The sequence below is a fragment of the Pristis pectinata genome, chromosome 31, assembly GCF_009764475.1.
Source record: "Pristis pectinata isolate sPriPec2 chromosome 31, sPriPec2.1.pri, whole genome shotgun sequence".
NCBI lineage: Eukaryota > Metazoa > Chordata > Chondrichthyes > Rhinopristiformes > Pristidae > Pristis > Pristis pectinata.
Window position 1 is genome coordinate 14,665,200 of NC_067435.1, and position 24,210 is coordinate 14,689,409.

The 24,210-nt window shown below is 48.8% G+C and overlaps 1 protein-coding gene across 2 annotated transcripts; it reads right to left on the reverse strand.

Annotated features, from left to right (window-relative positions):
• Positions 1 to 1,375: 1,375 nt before the first annotated feature.
• LOC127584973 (phospholipid phosphatase-related protein type 5-like) lies at positions 1,376 to 23,626 on the reverse strand. 2 transcript variants are annotated; one of them, XM_052042055.1, is made up of 8 exons: positions 23,316 to 23,626; positions 21,871 to 21,962; positions 13,385 to 13,573; positions 11,990 to 12,113; positions 10,040 to 10,290; positions 5,453 to 5,629; positions 4,666 to 4,800; positions 1,376 to 3,256 (listed from the first exon to the last, which is right to left on the reverse strand). In XM_052042055.1, the coding sequence occupies exons 2-8, from the start codon at positions 21,952 to 21,954 to the stop codon at positions 3,224 to 3,226; spliced, it is 993 nt and encodes a 330-aa protein (XP_051898015.1). In that variant the 5' UTR covers positions 21,955 to 21,962; positions 23,316 to 23,626; the 3' UTR covers positions 1,376 to 3,223. The 2 variants fall into 2 exon arrangements, with proteins under 2 accessions (XP_051898015.1, XP_051898013.1); XM_052042053.1 differs by having other exon boundaries at positions 1,413 to 3,256; positions 4,682 to 4,800.
• Positions 23,627 to 24,210: the final 584 nt, after the last annotated feature.

Sequence of the window (24,210 nt, forward strand, 5' to 3'; positions counted from 1 at the left end):
AAGTGCAGTGCATTCTGTAGATGGTTCGCACTGTAGCCACAGTACACTGGCAGTGGAGGGAATGAATGTTTAGGATGCTAATCACATTGCCTGTGTTTTCCTGGATTGTGTCAAGTTCTTCACTGCCTTTCCACTCATCCAGACAACTGGAGAGTATCCCATCATGTTCCTGACTTCTGCCTGTAGATGGTGGAAAGGCTTTGGAGTGTCACCCACAAGATGCCCAGCCTCAGGCTTGCTCTTACGTTTGCATTTATGTAGCTGATGCAATCGACTTTCAGTTCAATGGAAACCTCCTGGACATGGATGGTGGGAGACTCAGCATAGTTACACCATGGAGCGTCAAAGGTTTGTGATCCAACTTCCTTATGTTGGGGATGGTCCTTGTCTGACTCTTTTGTGACTTCATCAGCCCTGGTCTGAAAGTTACCTGGATCTTGTTGCATGCAGGCATGGACTGTTTTGTATTCTGAGAAATCACAAATGGAATTGAACATTGCGCAACCATCAGTGAGCATCCCATTTCTGACCTTGTGTTGGAAATCCATCGATGAAGTGACTGAAGATGGTTGAGCCTCACACACAGTCCCGAACAACTCCTGTAATGATGTTCTTGGCCTGGGATGATTGACCGCCACCAATCACGACCACCTTCCTTTGTGTGAGGTATGATTCTAATCATTGGAGTGTTTCCCCTTGATGCCCATTGACTTCACATTTACCAGGGCTCTTTGACACCACACACTGTCACGTGCTGCCTTGATGCCACTGACACTCACTGTGACCCTATCTCTGGAATTCTGCTCTTTGGTCCAGATTTGGACCAAGGCTCTGATGACACCAGAAGCCTTGTGCTTTTGGTGAAACTCACATTAGGCATTAGTGTGCAGGTTATTGATGAGTAAATGCTGTTTGATAGCACAGTCAACAGCACTTTCCATTACCTTGCTGATGTTTGAAATCAAACTGACTGGGTGGTAATGAGCTGGTCTGGATTTGATCCGGACACACCTGAGATATTTTCCACATTGTCGGGTAGATGGCAATGTGGCTTTATATGGGAATAGTTTGGCTAGAGGCACAACTAGTCCTGGTGGGCAAGTTTTGAGCACTATAGTTTAATTATGTGATGGTTCAAGATGCCCTTTACCACATTCTTTGTAATGGTTTCACCTGCTGCCTTTCATTCTGTTGGGGATTTTTCTGAATCTAAGGAAATTGGGAAGATCATGACCAATGCATCCAACTTCTTTTGGAATCCTTGGAGTATAAGCAAACCCACACACAAACTTCCTCACCTACACCCCATCAGTCACTAACAGGGAATGCTTGCTTTGTGTATCCCTGGCTCTGGCACATTCAGTAAACAATTGTTCAAGATGCATTTTATTCTGATGACATTATTAATTTAATCCAAACATACACCATGTTGTGCTTCTTTTCAATCATAAAAGTATTTTAACATTTAATGAAAATTCAATTCTGCACAGAGTAGACAGCTGTCAGTCACTGAACCCCCAAAAGGATTAGTTCATTCCTGAGGAGCACTTCGGAATGATCCTTCTCTCAATGTTTCCAGGAACCCTGTCCCATTCACTACCACATCTGCTTGACACAGCAACTGATAATGGCATTAACAGCTAAGAAGAGTGGTGAGAACCCTATCATTCACAACCATGCCTAAGCTATTCATCCATCTGTGAGATCTCTGTCCTTTTACAGCTCAAAGGTTAGAGCAAAATTCCTTTCCTTTTGACAAGCATTTCTCTATTACAAAGATAGCAGGAGTAATAATTCTGGAGTGGTTCCTTCTGGGGAAGCTGTACGTATTCTGCACCACACCCCTGTCTCCACAAAGAACTGGAAGTGGCAAAATCCCTCCCGGAAATTACCTGAGATCTTCATCCGAGGCTGGTGGACTGGGGGTCCAGGATTGGGATCTCCCATCAGCAGCACATCCTTACCTTGACCAGCCACTTGGACCACCCACGGCAAGTGAGGGGAGCCTGTGGGCGCTTGTGTTACTCTCTTTGTATCCCATGACATTGATATCTGGCACTTTCCCAGGTGGTCTCCATCAGATGTTCAGGCAATCCCCACCCTTTGCCCTGTAGGTCTCCACCAAGTGTTAAGATGGTGTCCAGATGTTCCACATCCGATGTACAATCAGCCCTCACCTTTTGTCCAGACAACCCCTTCCCAATATCTAGATGGTATCCAGACAGTTCTGACCCAACATCCAGACAGTCCATGTCCAAAGTCCAATGGTCTCAACCCAACATTTAGTCAATCTCTAGTCATCCCCGTCTAATGTTCCAATGGCTCTAATCTGATGTCCAGATTATTCCCATCCAAGGTCCAGACAGTCTACACCCAAGGTCCACTGAAGTTCAGACATTTTCCACCCAGTCTAGACTAAACCCACCTGATTTCCACAGATAATCCTGTCTTTGATGTCAATTTGGTTCCCAGCCAATGTCCCCACTGATGTTCATTCTATCTCCAGCCCATGTCTAGAGAGTCTCCCCCCAATGCCCAGTCAGTGTGACCCTGTCAGATGCCTAGCCAATCCTCACCTGATGTACAGCCAGTTGCCACGAATGTCCAGGTGATCTCCCACGTTCCCCATCCGTTGTCCAGATGATCCCTGCCCCAATTCCCACCTAGTCCCCACCCAATGTCGAGAAGGTACCTATGCTTATTCATATAATCAGATGACAAGTGAAATAACATTGCAGAGCCCCAGCAATGAAGATCAGAGCCCATTTGTTGGAAGGCCCTTTGCTGGAGAGGTTCGGAAAAGTTCTCCCTAATCCACTTAATAAGCCGAGAGCAGAGACTCTCTCAGCTCCCAGACTGGTCACAAACAGCCTCATTAACAAAGCACAGCTCCAGGTAGACGTGGGGTCAGCAATACTGATTTCTCTGCCAACTGCAGTAGCAGCAAAACTACTGGGGTCCTGTACTTGCTCCTAGGGATGGTGTTTGCCAACACAGAGGATTGGTGCTCTGCTCAAAGGGTTGAGAAGAACAGAAACGAAAGGTGATACCACAGGGAAATGTTCCTACTAATCTGACAATCACTAGACTCTACATGAGTGAGACTGCTGTTCATGCAAAGCTGTACACACACTGGGTTCCATCTGGAATTCAGACTTCACTCATCACCGACCGAGTGGCGATCAACACATCCGGCGTCGAGGGGAAGAAGCAGGAGGATCGTTCATGTTCCTTCTGAGAATTCAGCTGGACAATTCTGAAAGGGAAAGAATTCACTCTGAAACTCGGCTCATGTCGGTACAGATCTCACAATGAATGTGTAACAAAATAAAAGGAAAAATGTGAAGCCATCCACTTTGGTACATGTAGCAGAAGAATAGAGTATTTGTTAATGAGTAGGAGAGTGGCTGGTTGATCTTCAAAGGGACCTAGGTATACTTGTATACAAGTCACCAACATGTAGTGCAGTAAGCAATTAGGAGGGCAAATGTTTATGTAACCTGTATTGTGAGAGGATTTGATTGGAGGTCTAAAAAAGCCTTACTGCAATTGTGTGGTGCGTCTGCACTTGGTGTGTTGTGCACAGTTTTGATTGCCCACCTAGATGTACTTGCCTGAGAAGGAATGCAGCACAAAATTACAAGACTGGGTCCAGGGATGGTGGGTTTGCTGTATGGAGAGAGATTAAGCAGATTTCTGATTGTGTTTAGCGTTTAGAGGAAAGAGGGATCTCATTGAAACTTACAAAATCCTTTCAGGGCTTCACAGGCTAGATGCAAGGAGGATGTTTTCTCTGACTGAGGAACCTAGCACTGGAGGCACAGTTTGAGAATAAGGGGCAGATAGTTTAGGACTGAGGTGAGAAGAAATTTCTTCATTCAGGGGTTGGTGAACCTTTAGAATTCTCGATCCCAGAAGCCGTGGAGGCGCAATCATTGTGTTCATTCAAAGCAGAGAGTGATAGATCTCCGAACATTAAAGGGATTGAGGAATATGGGGATAGTGCAGGAAAATGGTGCTGAGGAAGATCAGCCATGGTCTTGATGAATAATGCAGCAGGTTCGAGGGGTCGAATGGCCAACCCCTGGTCCTGTGTGTTGTGTTCCAACACAATAAAAAGTACCCAGTGTTGCTCAGATCCACTCACATCATCCTGGACTACGTACCTAATTATTCACGGGTTGTGGTATTTGTTTACTGATGTTCCCTTGGCCGAGCTACTCCAGGGAACGGCAGTCAATCTCACCTCAGAGACTCCCTCACATCAGCACAGCCTGGAAACACTGCAGGAAATGCAGGAAGATCTGTTGTGTGGGGTAGATGGGAGCTGGGAGCCAGAGGCTGGGAACAGCCCTGCATTAGATATCGGGCTCTGTCCTGATGTCTAAATCGTTGTCAAACACTGACCTCGCAACTGAACTAACTGTGCAGAGGAGTCAGTGAAAACTGCTCTGTTGCTATCTGTGGAAGCTGGGAATGGGTGAGATAATTGGAGATTAATCCTATTTAATTCTGATTTATGGTCCCGATCCTAGAGAGATCTAGGACCAGTGAACTGGATTGTCCACAGCTCCCTCATGTCCTCCTTCCACAGCAGAGCTGGGGTAAGGCAGACTGTCCTTGGCCAGCAACTCGCCAAGTTCCATTTTGGTGTCGACCTCTTACCTGAACAACACTTAACTTTTCTAGTGGACTTTCCACACAGGGGAGGGCGAGCATCACACAGACTGGTTTCGAGACGCTCCCCACCTTCTTACAAACAGGGTTCGTCCCTTTAAACTTGTGAACAACACAGCAGACCTGTGGGAAGTTATTGAAGAGTCTTAGAACTTATTCATCGATTTCTGTGAATTGTCAGAGCAGCTCAACAGGGAACCACTCACATTCTGGAGACACAAGAGACCACAGATGCTGGAATCTGGAGGAATAATCTGCTGGAGGAACTCAGCAGGTCGAGCAGCATCTGTGGGGGGAAAGGAATTGTCGATGTTTCAGGTCAACACTCTGCATCTTGCTGCAGGGTTTTGACCTAAAATGTTGACGATTCCTTCCCCCCTGCCCACAGATACTTTTCGACCCACTGAGTTCCTCCAGCAGATTGTTGCAGCTCATATTCTACTGAGTAACAACTCTGTACAGTTAGACTGAACACACTTACCCCTTTTGTTAAACAGGAAGATGTCTCAACCACATCACAATACCAAACCCAGAACTATATGAGAAATGGACTTTGGAGATATCAGTTGGATTGGATTTAGGCTGAAACTTAAGTGAGTTCCCATGTGGTAAACCGACTGATTTTAGGGTCTTTCTTGGCTAGAACTTGCTGTGTGTGCCTGGAGTAGGTGTTGGCAGAGACTGCACCTGAATCCCAGACGGGAGATCGGTCTCACTCTCTGTCCCAGCACCCAGACGGTTGGATCCGTACTCCGAGCGGATTCCCGGCACTCACCAAAAACACAGCGACGGCTGCTCCGGTCACAAATCCCACCAGCACATCCGACCAGTGGTTCCGGTACTCGGACACTCGCACCACCCCGGTGAGGAAGGTCAGGCACAGGAGGGTGAGGCACACCACGGGCTTGGTCAGCCGTGTCCCCTTGGCTCGAAACATGATGGTAACGTACATCTGAGGACAGGAAGAAGCCACACTCACACAGCAGTCTCCATGTAACCACCCAGAACGTGAAAGACTCCAAGTTCTCAATATCATTTCCAGCACAAGTTGTATCTACACCGCCTGATTCCCACTGCCAGGGTCGGACTGTACCCCACCTCGATTTGCACAGTCGCAGATGCGAGCAGAACAGACTGATACAAAAGTACTTACCATACAACATAGGAGGAGGACATTTTGGCCCATTGAGTCTATGCTAGCTCACAGAGCAATTCCACTCCCCAATCACTTGCCCCGTAACTATTCTCCCCACATTCCCATCAACTTCCCTGATCCTACCCCTTACCTACACACCAGGGGCAACTTACAGTGAGCAATTAACCTACCAACTGCACGCATTTGGGATGTGGGAGGAAACCGGAGCACCCGGGCTCACAGGGAGAGCGTGCAAACTCCACACAGACAGCACCCGAGGCCAGGATTGAACCCGGGCTTCTGGAGCTGTTGGGCAGTGGCTCCGCCAGCTGACATTGATCACATCAGATGGATGTGCTGTCATGCCTTGGATTAGCAGCCAGAGTTCTGGATCATTGAGCCAGAGACAAGATTGAATCCCACTATCGCAACTGGGGTTCTTAAATACAAGTAATTTTCAATTTAAGTTCGTAACAGTAACCATGAAGCTATGAGCTTGTAAGAACCCGACTGGTTCACTAATGTGCCCCAGGGAATGAAATCTGCCATCCTCACCCGCTCTGAATGATATATGTGACTCCAGACCCACTAATGTGGCTAATTCTTCTCTGCCTCTTAGTTCGGGGGTAATTCAGGGTGCATAGTAATTGCTGGTCTTACCAATGACATTCATGTGAGCAAATTATATTAATAAAAAGTGATTGTATCGGGCCCATCAAATCCCACAGAGCCTGACTGTATTGTGGTCCAAACCCCACACCAGCTGCTTGGATCACCCACATCCTCTTCATTTCCCAGCTCCACTGTCTGAACCTTTTACAGGTACCACTGCTCGGATCTCCCCAGCCACATGTACCACCGCAGTGAATATTTTGATCTCTGATTCTCGAGCCTCCTCTCTTTCGCCTCTGTCTGCTTCTGCTCAGTTATTCAGGTTGGACGCCCGTATCCCCTCTCAGTTTTACTTACTGAACTGGTCACCGTCTCACCCCATCGCCTTCCACCAGTAATCTGGTTAAATGATTACCTTCCATTTTCCTTCCCGTTAATTAATCCCCACCCTCCTGTTTACTCCCCATTTACCCCAAGCCTGCGGGTGGACGAGCTGACCCCACTCTGGACTGATGGTGATATATTTTGTACCTGCCCCATCTCTTGCCCCAAATAAAAGCTGTTAGATGTATGCAGGTACACACACATGCACACACACACACATACAAACACAAACTCAAACATACACACACAGCCTCCCTCACATACACTGCTCTGCACAAACACTTTTGTCACACACTTCCTCATGCAGACACACACATACAATTAGAAACACATTGTGTCTCCCTCTCAAACACACCGCACTCTCACAGTCACATGGAAGATAAGCCTGACTGCTGATCTACTAGTTGCAGATGCATCAGTCCGTAACACTATTGGTGGGAGCGCCCAATGCACAGAGTTTTGGAGACAAAGTCCTCTCTTCACTACAAAAGTGCTGAGTTATATTGCCCCTATCCTTCTGCTAAATGGAACAAATTCAGAACAGATCAGGCTGTTCAATATTTGGCAAAAATGGCATTCCGTGAGCCATAAGCAGCAATGCTCTATTCCCTGCCACCTCTAACGTCTGTGGATCAGCCTGCCTCTCAGTTTGCCACGACCATTAAGTCAAGGGACCAACCCTGTTTCAATAAAGAATGTGGGAGATCATGCAAGCTGAACTTAAAACTGAGTTGCCAGCACAGGATTACATGTGTGTTAAAAAGCAGAAGCAGTTTACAGAGTTCAGCAGTATTACAAGCAATGGCTCAGATCAGAGCTCTGCAGTGCCGTATGTCTAGCTGAGACTTGCGATGGACAAATGATCAGTCCACAGGGGGAGGAAGTGCCAAGGGCATCCACAGTCTCAAGGATGACAGGACCCAACATGTGAGCGCCAGAAGACACAAGAGACTGCAGACGCTGGAATCTGGAGCAACAAACAATCTGCTGGAGGAACTCGGCAGGTCGAGCAGCATCTGAGGGGGGGAAGGAATTGTCGACGTTTTGGAGCGAGACCCCATGGTTTCGACCTGAAATGTCAACAATTCCTTTCCTCCCACAGATGACCCACTGAGTTCCTCCAGCAGATTGCTTGTTGCATGTAAGTGCCTGGACAAGGCTGAAGCATTTGCAAGCACCTTCAGCCAGAAGTGATGCATCTCTGCTCCTGCCGATGTTTGCATTATTCCGTAGGCCAGTCGCCAGCCAATTTGATTCACTCCATGTGATCTCAGGAAATGGCTGAGAGCAGTGAGCACAGCAATGGGACCCAATAGCACCCCCACTGTGGAGCTGAAGACTTAAGATCCAGCATACACTGCGCCTCTAGTCAGGAATGTGGAATGCCAATGTAGAAACTTGCCCACTTATGTTCCACGTATAAAAGCAGGCCACATCCTATCCAGCTAATGACTGTGCCATCATTGTGGTGAACTAGGGTTATCGAGAGATTACCAAATCTCACTGACGCTGGGCTGCACCTTGGGCACTCAGCTGCAGACATCATTACAGCTTTGGTCTAAACATGGGGAACCAAGGAGATGGATTCCAGTGGTGAGATGGGAGTGACTGTTCTTGCCATCAAAAGACATTTGACTGAATGTGGCCTCATTCACAACTTGTTAAATAATGAACCAGACTGTGCTGGACATTGACAACATTTGTGAAGGAGCTGATAGGCGACAAGCAACACTGATGTTACATAAACACCCTGGCTACAAGAGCAGGCAAAGCCGCTGTCCTGCAGCAAGTGACTCACCTCCCAATGCCCTAAAGGCATAAGTTGGGAGTGTGATGGAACCCTCTCCATCTGCTTGGATAAGTGTCACTCCGACAACATTCAAGAAGTTTGGCACCATCCAGGACAAGGTGTCCCACTTGACTGGCACCCATCCACCAAACGTTCATTCCCACCTCAGTGTACTGGGCTGCAGTGTGTACCACCCACAGGAGACAATGCAGCAACCCACCAAGGCTTCATTCATAGCACCAACCACGTCCTTTCTTCCAGACTAAAAGCCTTTCAAACACTTGATTTGTACCATCCAAGCAGGCCACGTGAGGCAATGGTGCTCTGCACACAGAATGTGCTCACACTAGAAATGTACAGAACCAATAACACCGTGAATGTATAAACTGAATGACACTGTTAATATAGAGAAAGGAATGCACTGTTTTGGTCTTTATTGTATCTATTTTTTTTACAAATAAAGATTATTTCAAAATAAAGATTTTGAAATAAAAAGGGACAAAGGCAGCAGGGGTGGGTCCACCACTACTGCAGGTTCCCCTCCCACCCCACCAAGTCACTCACTTGGAGGGAACCTTCGCTGTCACTGGGTTTAAATCCTGGAACTACCATTCCAGAAGGACAGTGGCTGTTCACAAAGATAGCTCATCGCCATCTTCTGAGGGGTAGTCAGGGATAGGTGATAACTGCTGTCTGTGTGCCCTCTCAGTGAACGCACTGTGGGTCTCTCTCTCGCACACACGCATGCATATCCACATGTTTGCATACACTTACATGCACACACACACATCAAGACACACGTACACAAACACGTGCACACCCTTTCGGACGTCTGTGAGTGGGAATCCTCCCTATGTTTTGCTCCCACGATACGACCCCTCAGTCCAGTGCCACCCTGGGTGAGCTGTGCTCACACACCCGATTCTCCTCTGGAACTTCCTGATTCCCGTTGGCTGGTGTTATGCAAACCTGTGGTTCAGTCTCCCTCAAGTGTTTCAGCTGCTTTCTCCTCATTTCCTGGCCATGCCCTCAATCCTTGGGTGATCTCCAGCTCTGAGAGCAACGTCCTGTTCCTTCACCACCCACCTGAACCCCGTCCATCAGCTCCCCCCAGCTCTCCTCTTTGCTCACAGAAAGCTCTGCTCCTTTGTCATACCTGTGGCCTGTTACCCACAATCAGAGCCTTGTAAATGGCTGCTGATTGAAGTCAGAATGTTCCCGTCACAGGATTGAACACATCGGAGTCTGCAGCGCTCTCTGACGGCCCTGATGTTGGATTGCGTGTGGGTCCAATAAATTTTCCACCAGGGATGGTATTCCTGTAGCAAGCAAGGCCAACACTGCTGGATTGCCCACTTGTACACCACTGGCCTCTGCTATGTTGAGAAGTGTATAATAATTTAGCCATGCGCGCGATCATTTGGGACACGTCCCTGACTCACCACTGTGTAGACAGCAGCGTACATACTGAGTGCTGCATCCTTGCAAGGGAATGCTCGTCTTGCATTGGTCACCAGGTTTGGGCTCCCGGTGCAGGCATCCGGGGAGACGATGAACTGCGAGGGCTGGTTACAGCCCAGAGCTGTGTAGTTAGGTCGACAGACGGTGAGGAAATGTGGCGTGGGGCTCCCCATCACCACCTGCCCTGCATTCACGAATATATCGGTGGCAAACAGACCAAATGTGTAAACCCCTGAAACAAAAACGAGGGTTAGAGAGGAACAGGGAAGAACGCACGTCAGCTATTCATTGCCCGCCCTTGGTCTGTGGCTCCAACTGTTGCTCATTCTCCCCTCTAACCTCCTCCATGTACTTATGCACAGCATGATCTGTCTGGATGGCACGCACACAAAAGTTTTTCACTGTATCTCGGTACATGTGACAATAGTAAACCAATACCACAGATCCCAAATCCCGTATCAGAGATTCTTCCAGATTCAGGATCCATTTCCCATTGGGCCTCTTCCCTAAGCCCAGGCTGTGATAACAACATTCTTGGGTGACATTTGTGGATTCCATTTTATCGAGAGGCAGGTGTCTGCGTCAGTCTGAAACATAAAACCGCCCCAGAGTGCTTCCTGGCAAACAGTTTGTGTAGATTTGAACAGATGGTTCAGATTAGATCAGTAATTTAATTCGAAAGCAGTGTCCCTCCACCAACACTGGTCTAATGACGTAGGAGTCTGTAACAGGTAAAAATTAATCTCTGACCTGACAGGACACACGTGACTGGGTCCCAATGGGGTCGGGTGGCCGGGCTCCTGAGGAAGGGTTGTGCCTTGCTCTGGGATCCGTGCTCAGGGCTGCCTCCCTGCCTCAGTTCCTGTGTGCTCTCTCCTCTCTCTCCAGTGCTCCTCCTGACCCTGGACGCAGCAGGGACACTGCCACCCAGCAATGTGGGAAACCCCAGGACTTAGGATAGATTTTCAAAGCCAACCCGAACCTGAGCCTGTGATGTACAGGCTTGGTTGGGCCTTCTAGCCAGGACAGCATCAGAGCAGGAGGAGGCCATTCAGCCCTAAGCCTGTTACAGAAGAACAGCAGGAGGCCATTCGGTCTGAAGCCAGTTCAACCTTTCAATCGCTAATTACATAACTCACGTATGCTACTGCCTCTCTTTCTTCACAGAAGAGGAGAATATTAGGAATCAGCATCCAAACTTCAAATGACAAGGTGACAGAAATTGAGGGGGTTTGTACAGGGTCATCCATTCCTTTCCACGGCTTTGATTTGATTTGCACTCCCAGGAAACGGGGCTCTCACTCTATATTAGCACTGAGATAGAGGTGTGATGCACACACACAAAGCGTGTCCTTACGACCCCCTCCCCACCTCACACAGGGGGCGTCTCTGACCCCTGCACAGAGTGTGTTGCAACTCCACATGAAAAGTACCTCCACTCCCCCCACCTCGCTCAGAGGGTGCCTCTATCTTTGCCCACCCCCATCCCTGGATGTAGGTTGTCTCCAACTTCCTGAACGCTATTACAGCGCCAGCGACCTGGGTTCAATTCCCGCTGCTGCCTGTAAGGAGTTTGGACGTTCTCCCCGTTGTCTGCGTGGGTTTCCTCCGGGTGCTCCGGTTTCCTCCCGCATTCCAAAGATGTACACCTTGGGAGCTGTGGGCATGCTATGTTGGCACCGGAAGAGTGGCGACACTTGCAGGCTGCCCCCACCATATTCTTAGCAATGCAAAAAGATGTATTTCACTGTGTGTTTCGATGTACATGTGACTAATAAATAAATATCTATATATCTATCTATATAAGAATGAATGAAGGAAGCTATGATGCGAGGAGGTGTCTCAGAGAATTTCCTTTCCCCAGGTGTCCCCACTGCCCCTAGCCAGTGGACTACAGTTAACCAACAAAGAAGAACTGAAGCCGAACAGACCCAAGAACCTGATGACCCTGCGGACCAGAGGGTTCAGAGTGCAGCAATCCGCCGTCACAATCGTTCGCTCACGGCGGACAAACTCAGACTGAAAGGCAAATGCGGCCAACTCGCCCAGAACTATCTGGAAGAGAAAAGCAGAGAAATTTGCTGCTTCATTACAAAAAACACTTCAAGATGAGTATATATCTCTCCACAGCCTACTCATTGTGGGTTATGGTAGCGGCTGAGACTCCAAGGGGTGGGAGATGATGGGTGGGGGGGGGGGGGTGGAGGGCGAGAGAGAGTTGCTTTACAACTGGTTGGCAATACAACACTCCCATCGGTATGACCCAGCTCCAGTTAAACCCAACATGAAGGGCAGCCAGTGACATGAAGCTCCGCTGGAAAAACTTGGTTGATTACAGAATATTTCAGACTTCAATTGGCAAGTTCAATGTATCAATGAGAGGAACTGGAGACATCTCAACACCACTACCACGACTGCCAGGAATGGTCCACACACTGTCAGTCCCAGTGACTGTGATCCCCATACACTGTCAGTCCCAGTGACTGTGGCCCCCACACACTGTCAGTCCCGGAGACTGTGGTCCCCACACGCTGTCAGTCCCGGAGACTGTGATCCCCACACACTGACAGTCCCAGTGACTGTGATCCCCACACACTGTCATTCCCGGAGACTGTGGTCCCCACACACTATCAGTCCCAGTGACTGTGATCCCCACACACTGTCAGTCCCAGAGACTGTGGTCCCCACACAGTGTCAGTCCCGGAGACTGTGATCCACACACACTGTCAGTCCCAGTGACTGTGGTCCCCACACACTGTCAGTCCCAGAGACTGCGGCCCCCACACACTGTCAGTCCCAGTGACTGTGGCCCCCACAGACTGTCAGTCCCAGATGACTGTGGTCCCCCCACAGACTGTCAGTCCCAGAGACTGTGGTCCCCACACACTGTCAGTCCCAGTGACTGTGGTCCCCACACACTGTCAGCCCCAGTGACTGTGATCCCCACACACTGTCAGCCCCAGTGACTGTGGTCCCCACACACTGTCAGTCCCAGTGACTGTGGTCCCCACACACTGTCAGCCCCAGTGACTGTGGTCCCCACACACTGTCAGTCCCAGTGACTGTGGTCCCCACACACTGTCAGTCCCAGTGACTGTGGTCCCCACACACTGTCAGTCCCAGTGACTGTGGTCCCCACACACTGTCAGCCCCAAAGACTGTTATCCCCACACAGTCAGTCCCAGTGACTGTGGTCCCCACACTGAGAGCAGACTGTGTTCACCTCCCACCTTCCATGTGGGAATGAGCTTCAGTGTCGAATTCAGAGAATAAAGCAAATATTTCCAAGAGTGTAGTATCATATATAAACATCAACTAGTTCTTACTGTTGCCATGGGAATGGCTGATGCTAATGATTGGAGCAGGACTGGTGGAAGAACGCTCATCTCCTCTGGCCCTGGGTATGGTTTCATGTAAGTACTGTCGTAGCAGAAAAAGCCCTGTCGGTGCACAGTGAATGTGTCCGTGTACTCAAAGTAGTAAGTGAGCAAGACTGTCCCGACCATAATCAGCAGCTGGAATACAACACAAAGTTAGTGAGAGGGTGGCAGAGAAAAGAGAGAGAGGTTGAGAGGGGGAGAGAGAAAGAGAGAAATCAAGGAAGATTCAAAGAGAGGAAGAGGGTGAGAGACAAAGGAAGGCATGAGATAGAGAGGTGAGAGGGACAGGGAGAGGGAGGAACAAAGAGTGAGAAATCGAGAGAAAGTGGAAGACAGCAGGCAAAAGAATGAGAGTGAGGGAGAATCAGAGTCAGATTTATTAACGCTGACATATAACATGAAGTTTGTTGTTCTAGGGCAGCAGTACAGTGCAAAGACATAAATTTATTATAAATTACAAAAATAATCAAATAGTGCAAAAAAAGGGAATAACAAGGTAGTGTTCATGGGTTCATGGGCCGTTCAGAAATCTGATGGCGGAGAGCAAGAAGCTGTTCCTAAATTGTTGAATGTGGGTCTTCAGGCTCCTGTACCTCCTCCCCAATGGTAGTAATGAGAAGAGGGCATGTCCTGGATGCTGAGGGTCCTTAGTCATGGTTGCCGCCTTCTTGAGGCACCATCTCTTGATGATGGGGAGGGTTGTGTCCGTGATGGAGCTGGCTGAATCCACAACCCTCTGCACCCTCTTGCGATCCCATGCGTTGGAGGCTCCATACCAGGCTGTGATGTAACCAGTCAGAATGCTCTCCACCATACATCTGTAGAATTTTGTAAGGGTCTTTGGTGACAAACCAAATCTCCTCAAACTCCTAATGAAGTAGAGCTGCTGGCATGCCTTCTTCGTGATCGTATCAATGTGTTAGATCCTCTGAGACGTCGACGTCCAGGAACTTGAAGCTGCTCACTCTTTCCACCACTGACCCCTCAATGTTCTCCCGACTTCCTCTTCCTGAAGTCCACAATCAATTCCTTGGTCATGCTGACGTTGAGTGCGAGGTTGTTGTTGCAGCACCACTCAACCAGCCGATCTCACTGCTGTACGCCCCCTCTTCGCCATCTGAGATTCTACCAACAACAGTGGTGTCATCGTCGAATTTATAGTTGGCGTTTGAGCTGTGCTTAGCCACACAGTCATGAGCGTAGAGAGAGTAGAGCAGTGGGATAAGCACACATCCTTGAGGTGCACCTGTGTTGATCGTCAGTGAGGAGTAGGAGAGAGGGCAAAATGGGGGAGGGGGATGGAGAGGAGAGAGAGTTAAAGGGAGGATCATGGAGTGAAACTGGGGTTTAAAGCAGAGCAGTAGAGGAATGTCAATCTGAACAGAGTGAAGGAAAAAAGAAATTAAGGAGAAAAGCACCAATTAAAGGAAACATGGGAGAGAAGCAGGCAACAAAGAGCAAGAGCAGAATAACCTTGAGAGAGGGGGTGGGGTGGGGGGGAGAGAGATATGGAGATAATTTCAGTGAGAGGAGAGAAGTAAGCAGAGAGAGAAACAGTGAGATGAAAACAAGGGAAACAGTGTGACGATTGATTATATACAGACAGTGACAGAAGTGGACAGAGACAGTCAAACGGGGCGGTGGGGAACCATGAGAAACAGAGAGTGTGACAAAGAATAAAGATTTAGAAAGACTATGGGGTAATTTTTAATGTCCAAGGGAGTTGGGAGATTCAAATATTTAAGAACGAATACTGATTTTATCCAGGAGTACAGTGATTAAACCAGACCTCTAGGTCATTAATCCACAGATCGCAAGTTGAAATCTCACCATGGACCATGAGGAATTTAAATAAATATGGAATTCTGGAAAAAGACATTGTAACCATGAAACAACTCGCTTGTTTGAAAACCCATCTGGCCTACCAAGATCTTTCTGGTAAGGAAATCTAACCTATTTGCATCTTCAAACCCATCAATGCGCTTTAGTCTGTTCCTTCAGTTCGGGCACAACTTGGACTAGACAATAAACACAATGTCTACATCAATGTAGATTATTAGCTAATAATTAGGACCACTCCTGCACGGAAGAAGTTTTTTCCTTGTGCTAGTACTGATTCTTTAGACAATTACCTTCATCCTTTGTTCCCCTGGTTCCTGACCTCTTCCACCAATGGGAAGTCTTGCTCTATCTACTCTTCATGGTCTTAAACCCCTCCCTCAGGGCCTCCGCAGTCCATCTGTCTAACTTCTTCACCCATGGAACCATTCGAGTTGATCTCTTCTACACCAAATCTTGAACAAATTAATAAGTTAATCAAGAATAAATGACAAAAAATGCTTCAAAATAGGATTGCATAGTTGTTAAATCCTGAAAACAGCATGCAATGATCCCGTAACCAAGGGATTAGATCAGAGGTACACAGTCCTGTCACACCCACTGGTAAACCTTGAAAGGGAAGAGAAGCCTTCAAGGACATCCTAATCCTCGAGATGATTACACCCAGTGTGAGTGCCGGGGGCAAGACTAGAGTGTTTGCAACTTGGTGACTGATACTCAGCTTGGATTCTGCCAGGATCACTGTGCCCCAGAACTCATCAAAGCCTTGGTCCAAACCTGGACCACAGGGCTGGATCCAGACATGAATTGAGAAGGGCTGCACTTGACATCAAGGCAGCAGTTGACTGAGTTTGGATCAAGGAGCCCTGGTAAAGCTGTATAATGGGAATCAGGGGAAAATGCATTGGCTGGACTCGTATTCTGCAGGAGGGAAGATGGTTGTAATTATTTCTCAGGTATCTCAGCCCCAGGACGGGGCATGCTGCCCAACATTTTTCAGCAACTTCCGAACAACCTTGCTTCTATCATAACATCAGAAGATTCACAACTCTTCAAGTAACTGCACACCGAGATTTCAGTCTAGAAAAGAGACCACCATCTGAAACTGAAAAAAACCATACACGACACCTGTCACAGTTTTGACCCGGAGATCAGTTCCAGCCCTTGCCTTCACTGCCACAGTTTTGTGTTTCAACCTCTACAGTCTTACTGACTCCACCTCTACCTCAGCTCCTCTGTGAAGGGAGAGGGAGAGAGGCAGAATAGAATGGAGCGTCAGGAGCAGGGGGAGGGAGAATGGTATTGATTCATGGAATGAGAGCGTTAGAAAGGAAGCATTAGAAAATAGGAACAGGAGTAGGCCACTCTGCCCCTCAGATCTGCTCCTCCATTCAATATGATCATGGCTGATCTGTCCCTGGGCTTCATCTCATCTTCTGTGTCAATTCCCTACAGCCCTCAATTCCCCCATCTTTCAAAGAAATGATCTCCCTCCTCTTTAACTACCTCCAATGACTTGGCCTCCACAATCCTTTGGGATAAAGAATTCCAGAGATTCACCACCTTCTGTGAGAAGAAGTTCCTTTGCACCTCAGTTTTAAATGACTGTGGCCTAATCTTGTAACTCTCTCCCCTTGTTCGAAGTTCTCCCATTGATAGAAACATCTCAACATCTACCCTGTCAAGCCCTCACGGGATGTTATATGTTTCAATAAGATCACCCCTCATCCTTCTAAACTTCAAATACAGATCTAATTTCTTTAGCTGCTGGTGATAGGACAACCCTCTCCTTCCAGGAGTTAGACTAATGAATCTCTTTTGGAATACCTCCAATGCCAGTCGTCTTTTCTTAAATAATGCGACGAAAATTTAAGAGTAAGTGTACAGGCGCATGATGTCAGTCGTTAGCGTGTGCACAGTTTAAAAAGAAGGCTGCCATATCCAGCGGGCAGCGTCGGAGCGGGCAGCTGAGTGAGAGGGAGCAGAGTGATTTGGGCTTTGCTTCAAGGGGCTTCGGCTTAAAGGGGTGAGGCAGGTGAGTAGCTGTTAAGTAGAGGTAAGGTTTACCTGTTATCTGTTAGAAATTTTTAAGTAGGAAAAAACTAGGTAGGGAGGAAAAAAGAATTGGTTCAGATGGAGGACATGGTGGTGTGCTGCAGCTGCTTGATGTGGGAGCTCGTGGACCGCAGCAAGGTCCACGATGTCCACATCTGCAGTAAGTGCTTGAGGCTGGAGGAACTTTGGCTCAAAGTTGATGAGCTGGAGTTGCAGCTTCAAACACAGTGAAGCATCAGGGAGGGAGAGAGTTATGTAGATGCTGTACATCAGGAGACAGTCACCCCCCCTTAGAGCAGGTACTTCTGGAGTCCAGGAAGTAGATCGAAGGGTGACTGTCAGGGGAGGGAAAAGGAAAAAGAAAACGAACAGGCAGATAGAGCAGAGGACCCCGGAGGCTGCTCCCCTCAGTAACAGGTTCTCCGCTTTGGAAGCTGTTGGGGGGGATGACCTGCAGGGGCCTAGCAGCAGTAGCCAGGTCTCTGGCACTGGGACCGGTCCTGCTGCTCAGAAGGGAAGAGGGGAGAAGAGGAAGGCAGTAGTGATAGGGGACTCGATAGTCAGGGAAACAGATAGGAGGTTCTGTGGCAGTGAGCATGAATCCCGGATGGTATGTTGCCTCCCAGGTGCCAGGGTCCGGGATGTCTCTGATCGGGTCCACAGGATTCTTGAGCGGGAGGGAGAACAGCCAGGAGTCGTGGTTCATGTTGGTACCAACGACATAGGTAGGAAGGGAGATGAGGTCCTGAAAAGTGAGTTTCGGGAGCTAGGCAGAAGGCTGAAGAACAGGACCTCAAGGGTAGCAATCTCGGGATTACTGCCAGTGCCACGCGATAGTGATGGTAGGAATAGGAGGAGATGGCAAATAAATGCGTGGCTGAGAAGTTGGTGCAGGAGGGAGGGTTTTAGATTTTTGGATCATTGGGATCTCTTCTGGGGAAGGTGGGACCTGTACAGAGAGGACGGGTTACACCCGAACCTGAAGGGGACCAATATCCTTGCAGCCAGGTTTGCTAGGGTGGTTCGGGAGGGTTTAAACTAGTTTGCGAGGGGGATGGGAACCGGGGGAGTAGGTCAGAGGAAGAAGGGGATGGGGAATAGTCAGATCTAACAGATAGAGAGGCTTTGAGCAAGGAGAAGCAGAGTACAGGCTACAAAAGTAGTAAGGCAGATGGGCTAAAGTGCATTTACTTAAATGCAAGAAGCATCAGGAATAAGGGAAATGAACTGAGAGCTTGGATAAGTACATGGGACTACGATATTGTGGCTATCACAGAGACATGGCTGACGTCAGGGCAGGAATAGATATTGAATATTCCTGGTTTTCAGTGTTTCAAAAGGGATGGGGGGGGGAGAAGAGGAGGAAGGGTGGCGATACTGGTCATAGACACTATTACAGCGGCAGAAAGGGTGGATAATGGAGAAGGATCCTCTCTAGAGTCAATATGGGTGGAAGTCAGGAAAAAGAAAGGAGCAGTTACTCTACTGGGAGTATTCTATAGGCTCCCTGGTAGCAGTAGGGATACTGAGGAGCAGATTGGGAGGCAGATTTTGGAAAGATGCAAAAATAACAGGGTTATTATAGTGGGAGACTTCAACTTCCCAAATATTGATTGGCACCTGCTTAGTGCCAAAGGTTTAGACAGGGCAGAGTTTGTTAAGTGTGTCCAGGACGGATTCCTGTCACAGTATGTTGACAGGCCGACTAGAGGGAATGCCATATTAGAACTAGTTTTAGGTAATGAACCGGGTCAGGTGACAGATCTATCGATGGGTGAGCATTTGGGGGACAGTGAGCACTGCTCCATAACCTTTAGAATTGTCATGGACAGGGATAGGAGCAAAGAGGACGGGAAGATATTTAATTGGGGAAAGGTGAATTATGGGGCTATAAGGCGAGAACTTGAGAGTGTAAATTGGGGTGACATTTTTGAGGGGAAATGTACTATAGAGACGTGGTCGATGTTCGGGGATCTCTTGCAGGATGTTAGCGATAAATTTGTCCCGGTGAGGCAGAGAAGGAATGGCAGGGTGGAGGAACCATGGGTGACAAGGGAGGTAGAACAACCAGTTAGGAAGAAGAAGGCAGCATACATAAGGTGTAAGCAGCAAGGATCAGACAGGGCTCGTGAGGAATATAGAGTAGCAAGGATGGAACTTAAGAAGGGGCTGAGGAGAGTGAGAAGGGGACATGAAAAGGCTTTGGCGAGTAGGGTTAAGGAGAATCCCAAGGCTTTTTACTTGTACGTGAAGAGCAGAAGGATGGCTAGAGTAAAGGTAGGTCCGATTAAAGACAAAGGTGGGAAGCTGTGCCTGGAAGCTGTGGAGGTGGGTGAGGTTCTCAATGAATACTTCTGTTCAGTATTTGCCAAGGAGAGGGTCTTGATGACGCTGAGGACAGTGTTGGTAAGGTTAATGTTCTAGAGCATGTAGATATCAAGAGAGAGGATGTGTTGGAGCTGTTAGAAAATATTAGGACAGATAAGCCCGCAGGGCCTGATGGAATATTCCCCAGGCTGCTTTGTGAGGTGAGGGAGGAGATTGCTGAACCATTGGCTAGGATTGGAGGGTGGCGAATGTTGTCCCCTTGTTTAAAAATGGCAGTAGGGATAGTCCAGGGAATTACAGACCAGTGAGCCTTACGTCTGTGGTGGCAAGCTGTTGGAAAGGATTCTTAGAGATAGGATCTATGAGCATTTAGAGAATCGTGGACTGATTAGGGACAGCCAGCATGGCTTTGTGAAGGGAAGATCTTGCCTTACTAGCCTGATAGGGTTCTTTGAGGAGGTGACCAGGAAGATTGATGAGGGTAGTGTAGTAGATGTGGTCTACATGGATTTTCGTAAGGCGTTTGACAAAGTTCCACATGGTGGGCTTCTTCAGAAGGTCAGAGGCCAAGGGATCCAGGGAGGCTTGGCCGTGTGGATTCAGAATCGGCTTGCCTGTAGAAAGCAGAGGTCTGTGGTGGAGGGAGTGCATTTGGATTGGAGGGCTGTGACTAGTGGTGTCCCACAAGGATTGGTTCTGGGACCTCTACTTTTTGTGATATTTATTAATGACTTAGATGAGGGGGTGGAAGGGTGGGTTAGCAAGTTTGCAGATGACACAAAGATCGGTGGTGCTGTGGATAGTGTCGAGGGCTGTTGAAGCTTACAGAGGGATATTGATAGGATGCAGAGCTGGGCTGACAAGTGGCAGATGGAGTTAAATCCGGAGAAGTGTGAGGTGGTACACTTTGGAAGGACAAACTCCAAGGCAGAATACAAATGTAAGGATTCTGGGCAGTGTAGAGGAGCAGAGGGATCTGGGGGTTCATATCCACAGATCACTGAAAGTTGCCAAAGAGGTGAAAGGGTAGTTAAGAAAGCTTATGGGAAGTTAGCTTTCATAAATCGTGGGATCGAGTTTAAGAGCCGCGAAGTAATGATGCAGCTTTACAAAACTCTGGTTGGACCACACTTAGAGTACTGTGTCCAGTTTTGGTTGCCTCATTATAGGAAGGATGTGGAGGCATTGGAGAGGGTGCAGAGGGGATTTACCAGGATGCTGCCTGGATTAGAGAGTATGGATTATGAGGAGAGACTAAAGGAGCTAGGGCTTTACTCATTGGAGAGAAGGAGGATGAGGGGAGACATGATAGAGGTATACAAAATATTAAGAGGAATAGATAGAGTGGACAGCCAGCGCCTCTTTCCCAGGGCACCAGTGCTCAATACAAGAGGGCATGGCTTTAAGGTAATGGGTGGGAAGTTCAAGGGAGACGTCAGAGGGAGGTTTTTCACCCAGAGAGTGGTTGGTGCATGAATGCACTGCTGGGGTGGTGGTGGAGGCTGATACATTGGGCAAGTTCAAGAGATTGTTAGATAAGCATATGGAAGAATTTAAGATAGAGGGATATATGGGAGGAAGGGGTTAGATAGTCTTAGGAGTAGTTTGAAGGTCGGTGCAACATGGTGGGCCGAAGGGCCTGCATTGTGCTCTATTGTTCTAAAATGGTGCACTGTACTCCCTAAGTGGCCTCACCAACACCTTGTACATTTGTAACAACGCTTCTCACCAGAGCTTGGAAGAATGAGAGGTGATTTCATTAGAACGTTTAAGATTTTTGGAGCGATTAATAAGGGAGATGCTGACTCTGTCCTCCATCTGGAATCTACAGCCAGAGACCATAGTCTTAGGGCAAGGCTTGACCACATAGCAATGAAATTCCGTTCCTCAGGGGGTTATGAATCTTTGGATCTCTACCCTAGCCCTCGAGTAGATCCAGGCTATGATCCATAGATCTTTGGGCTCTAAAGTAATCAAAGGATAAGGGGATTAAGTGGTTGAGCTATAGGAACTCCTATGATCTTACTGAGTGGTGGAGCAGGCTTTAGAGGGTGAATTGCCAATACTTTCTCCTACTTTTCAGTATAGGGGAAGGGAACGGTGGGTGGGGGTAAAATGGGGATGCAGTCGGGAAACAAGGAGAGAGAATTTGAGTGTGATGGGCTTTCGAAACCACAAGGGAGCAATGACATTCTTGTAATCAAACACACCTCAATCGTTAGGAAGCATGGGATGATGGAATCGCTCCGACGGACATCTTTCTCTTCACGAGGCATCTTTGTCACCGCAGGCATCTCCTGACCTGAAGGACACAGGCAGCATGTTCGTGAGCCATGTTTGGAAATTAACACCGGAAAACAGCAGCCAGAACTATCAGATTACATGGAGCGATTATATAATCGGGCACGTTCTCAGCGGAGAAAGAAAGATCGAGAGGTGGTCTGATCGCTGTGCTTAAGACTTAATAAGGACTGATCTCAGTCCAAATTAGTTGGTCCAGTGATCACACCAATGGTCAGAGAAGAAAAATGCAAAACTTGTTTGACAGGCTAAGGCCTGGATTTTTAACCTTGCTTGGGGTTAACTGGTGGGTTGTGCGAGGGTAATAAATGTCCTCTCAGACCAGCTTCCCTCCCCTTCCTCCTCCATCACCTTGAAAACCACCCCTACCCCTCTTCACTATGCTTCTGCACACCCCTCCACTTCCCCAACTCTCTGCTCAACCTTCTTGCCCCAAAGATACTTCCAACTCCCCTGTCTCTCTCTTCCTGACCCCTCCCTCCCCTTGGCCACTAAGCCCTCTCTCTCCCCTCCTAAATCTAATGCACTGTTTTGAGCAGTGAGAGAAATTAGGACCCAAGTCCCAAGCATTCTTGTTAGTCTGGGGTGTGATCAGGGCCAGACTACTTCAGCTGGATGCCCGAATGGGGTTGAAGTATTGAAGCTGGGGGAGATAGAGGTTTACTGGAGTCCCACCAGGGATCCTTGAAGTTTTCACAGTGTGAGCTCCTGTTCAGTCCCTGCTCTCTAACTACTCTCCATACTGACAGTGCAGTTCTCCCTCAGGACCGACCCTCAGTGTAGTACTCCCTCAGTACTGACCCTCAGTTCAGAACTCCCTCAGTACTGACCTCCCTCAGCACAATACTCCCCCAGTACTGTCCCTCAGGACTTCTACCCCAAACTGCCCCTCCAACAGTGAGGTACCCCCTCAGTACCGCCCCTGTGACAGTGCAGGGCTCCCTCCGTACTGTTCCCTCGGCAGCCGGCCCGGATTTTGTCCTCAGGCCAGCAACAGGCTGCAATCCCCGAGCTGGGGGTCTCTGAGAGGCGCGGACCCTCCCGTCTCCGGGGGGCTGTCTGGCAGCCCGTCCCCCGGAGGGGGTGAACAGTGTGTCCAGCTCATCGGCCAGGGGAACCCTCACCTCCAGTCTCCAGCAACCAACCAGACGTATTGTGGTAAACAGGAAACCTCCCCCAGCCCAACCCCTCCCTGCACGGTGAAGGTTGCATCTCACATTCCGGGTGGGTTCATCACCCCTCCGTGAGTCAATGGCTTGCAGAGGATGACAACTGCTGCATCTCGGCTCTTTGTTTTACACCCAGCGCCCGGGAGAACCGGTGCCGGGGAGAGAGCGCCCAAACCCCGGCTCACCTTCAGCTGGCAGGCATTCCCTCTCCGCTCCGGCCGAATCCCCCTCCTCCAGCAGCCTCCCCCTCCCACCCCACCGCCGCCGACCCCTCAAACCCGGTCACATCCCCGCGCCCGAGCGAGGGAGCGCCGCATCGGCAGTCTGAGCACGTCCCAGGCACCACAGGCTGTCAGCGCCAGGCGGGACTACTGCTCCCACGCTCCTGCCCGGTGTAACAGGCGGAGGGTGGGGGGGTAACACTCCCAGAACCCGGCCACACGGCTGCTGGGAGCCAGCGCTCTGCAAGCCCCGTCAGATCCAGCCGGGAGTGGTGGCGGGCGATGGAAGGGGGAGCGGGGCGAGGAGGTTCCCAGAACATCCCCATCCCAGACCATGGCAGAGCCCACCACGTCAGTGCCAGAGGCAGAGCTGAAGCCATGTTCAGCAGGAGAATGAGCCCCCTCCTCTTCTCCTGGGTCCTCCCCAGCGTAGGAGCCCAGCCTGCCATTTTATTCACTCCTACTGTCATTTAATGTGAATATTGCAAGAAAATATAATAAAAGTCTGGCTGTGGTGAAAGACCATGAATGCACGATTGCAAATTATGTTAATGAAGTATATTTATATAAGATATCCTTTATTAGTCACATGTACATCGAAACACACAGTGAAATGCATCTTTTGCGTAGAGTGTTCTGTGGGGCAGCCCGCAAGTGTCGCCACGCTTCCGGCGCCAACATAGCACGCCCACAACTTCCTAACCCCTACATCTCAGGAATGTGGGAGGAAAACAGAGCACCCAGAGGAAACCATTGCAGACACGGGGAGAACGTACAAACTCCTTACAGACAGCGGCTGGAATTGAACCCAGGTCACTGGCGCTGTAATGGCGTTACGCTAACTGCTACACTACTGTGC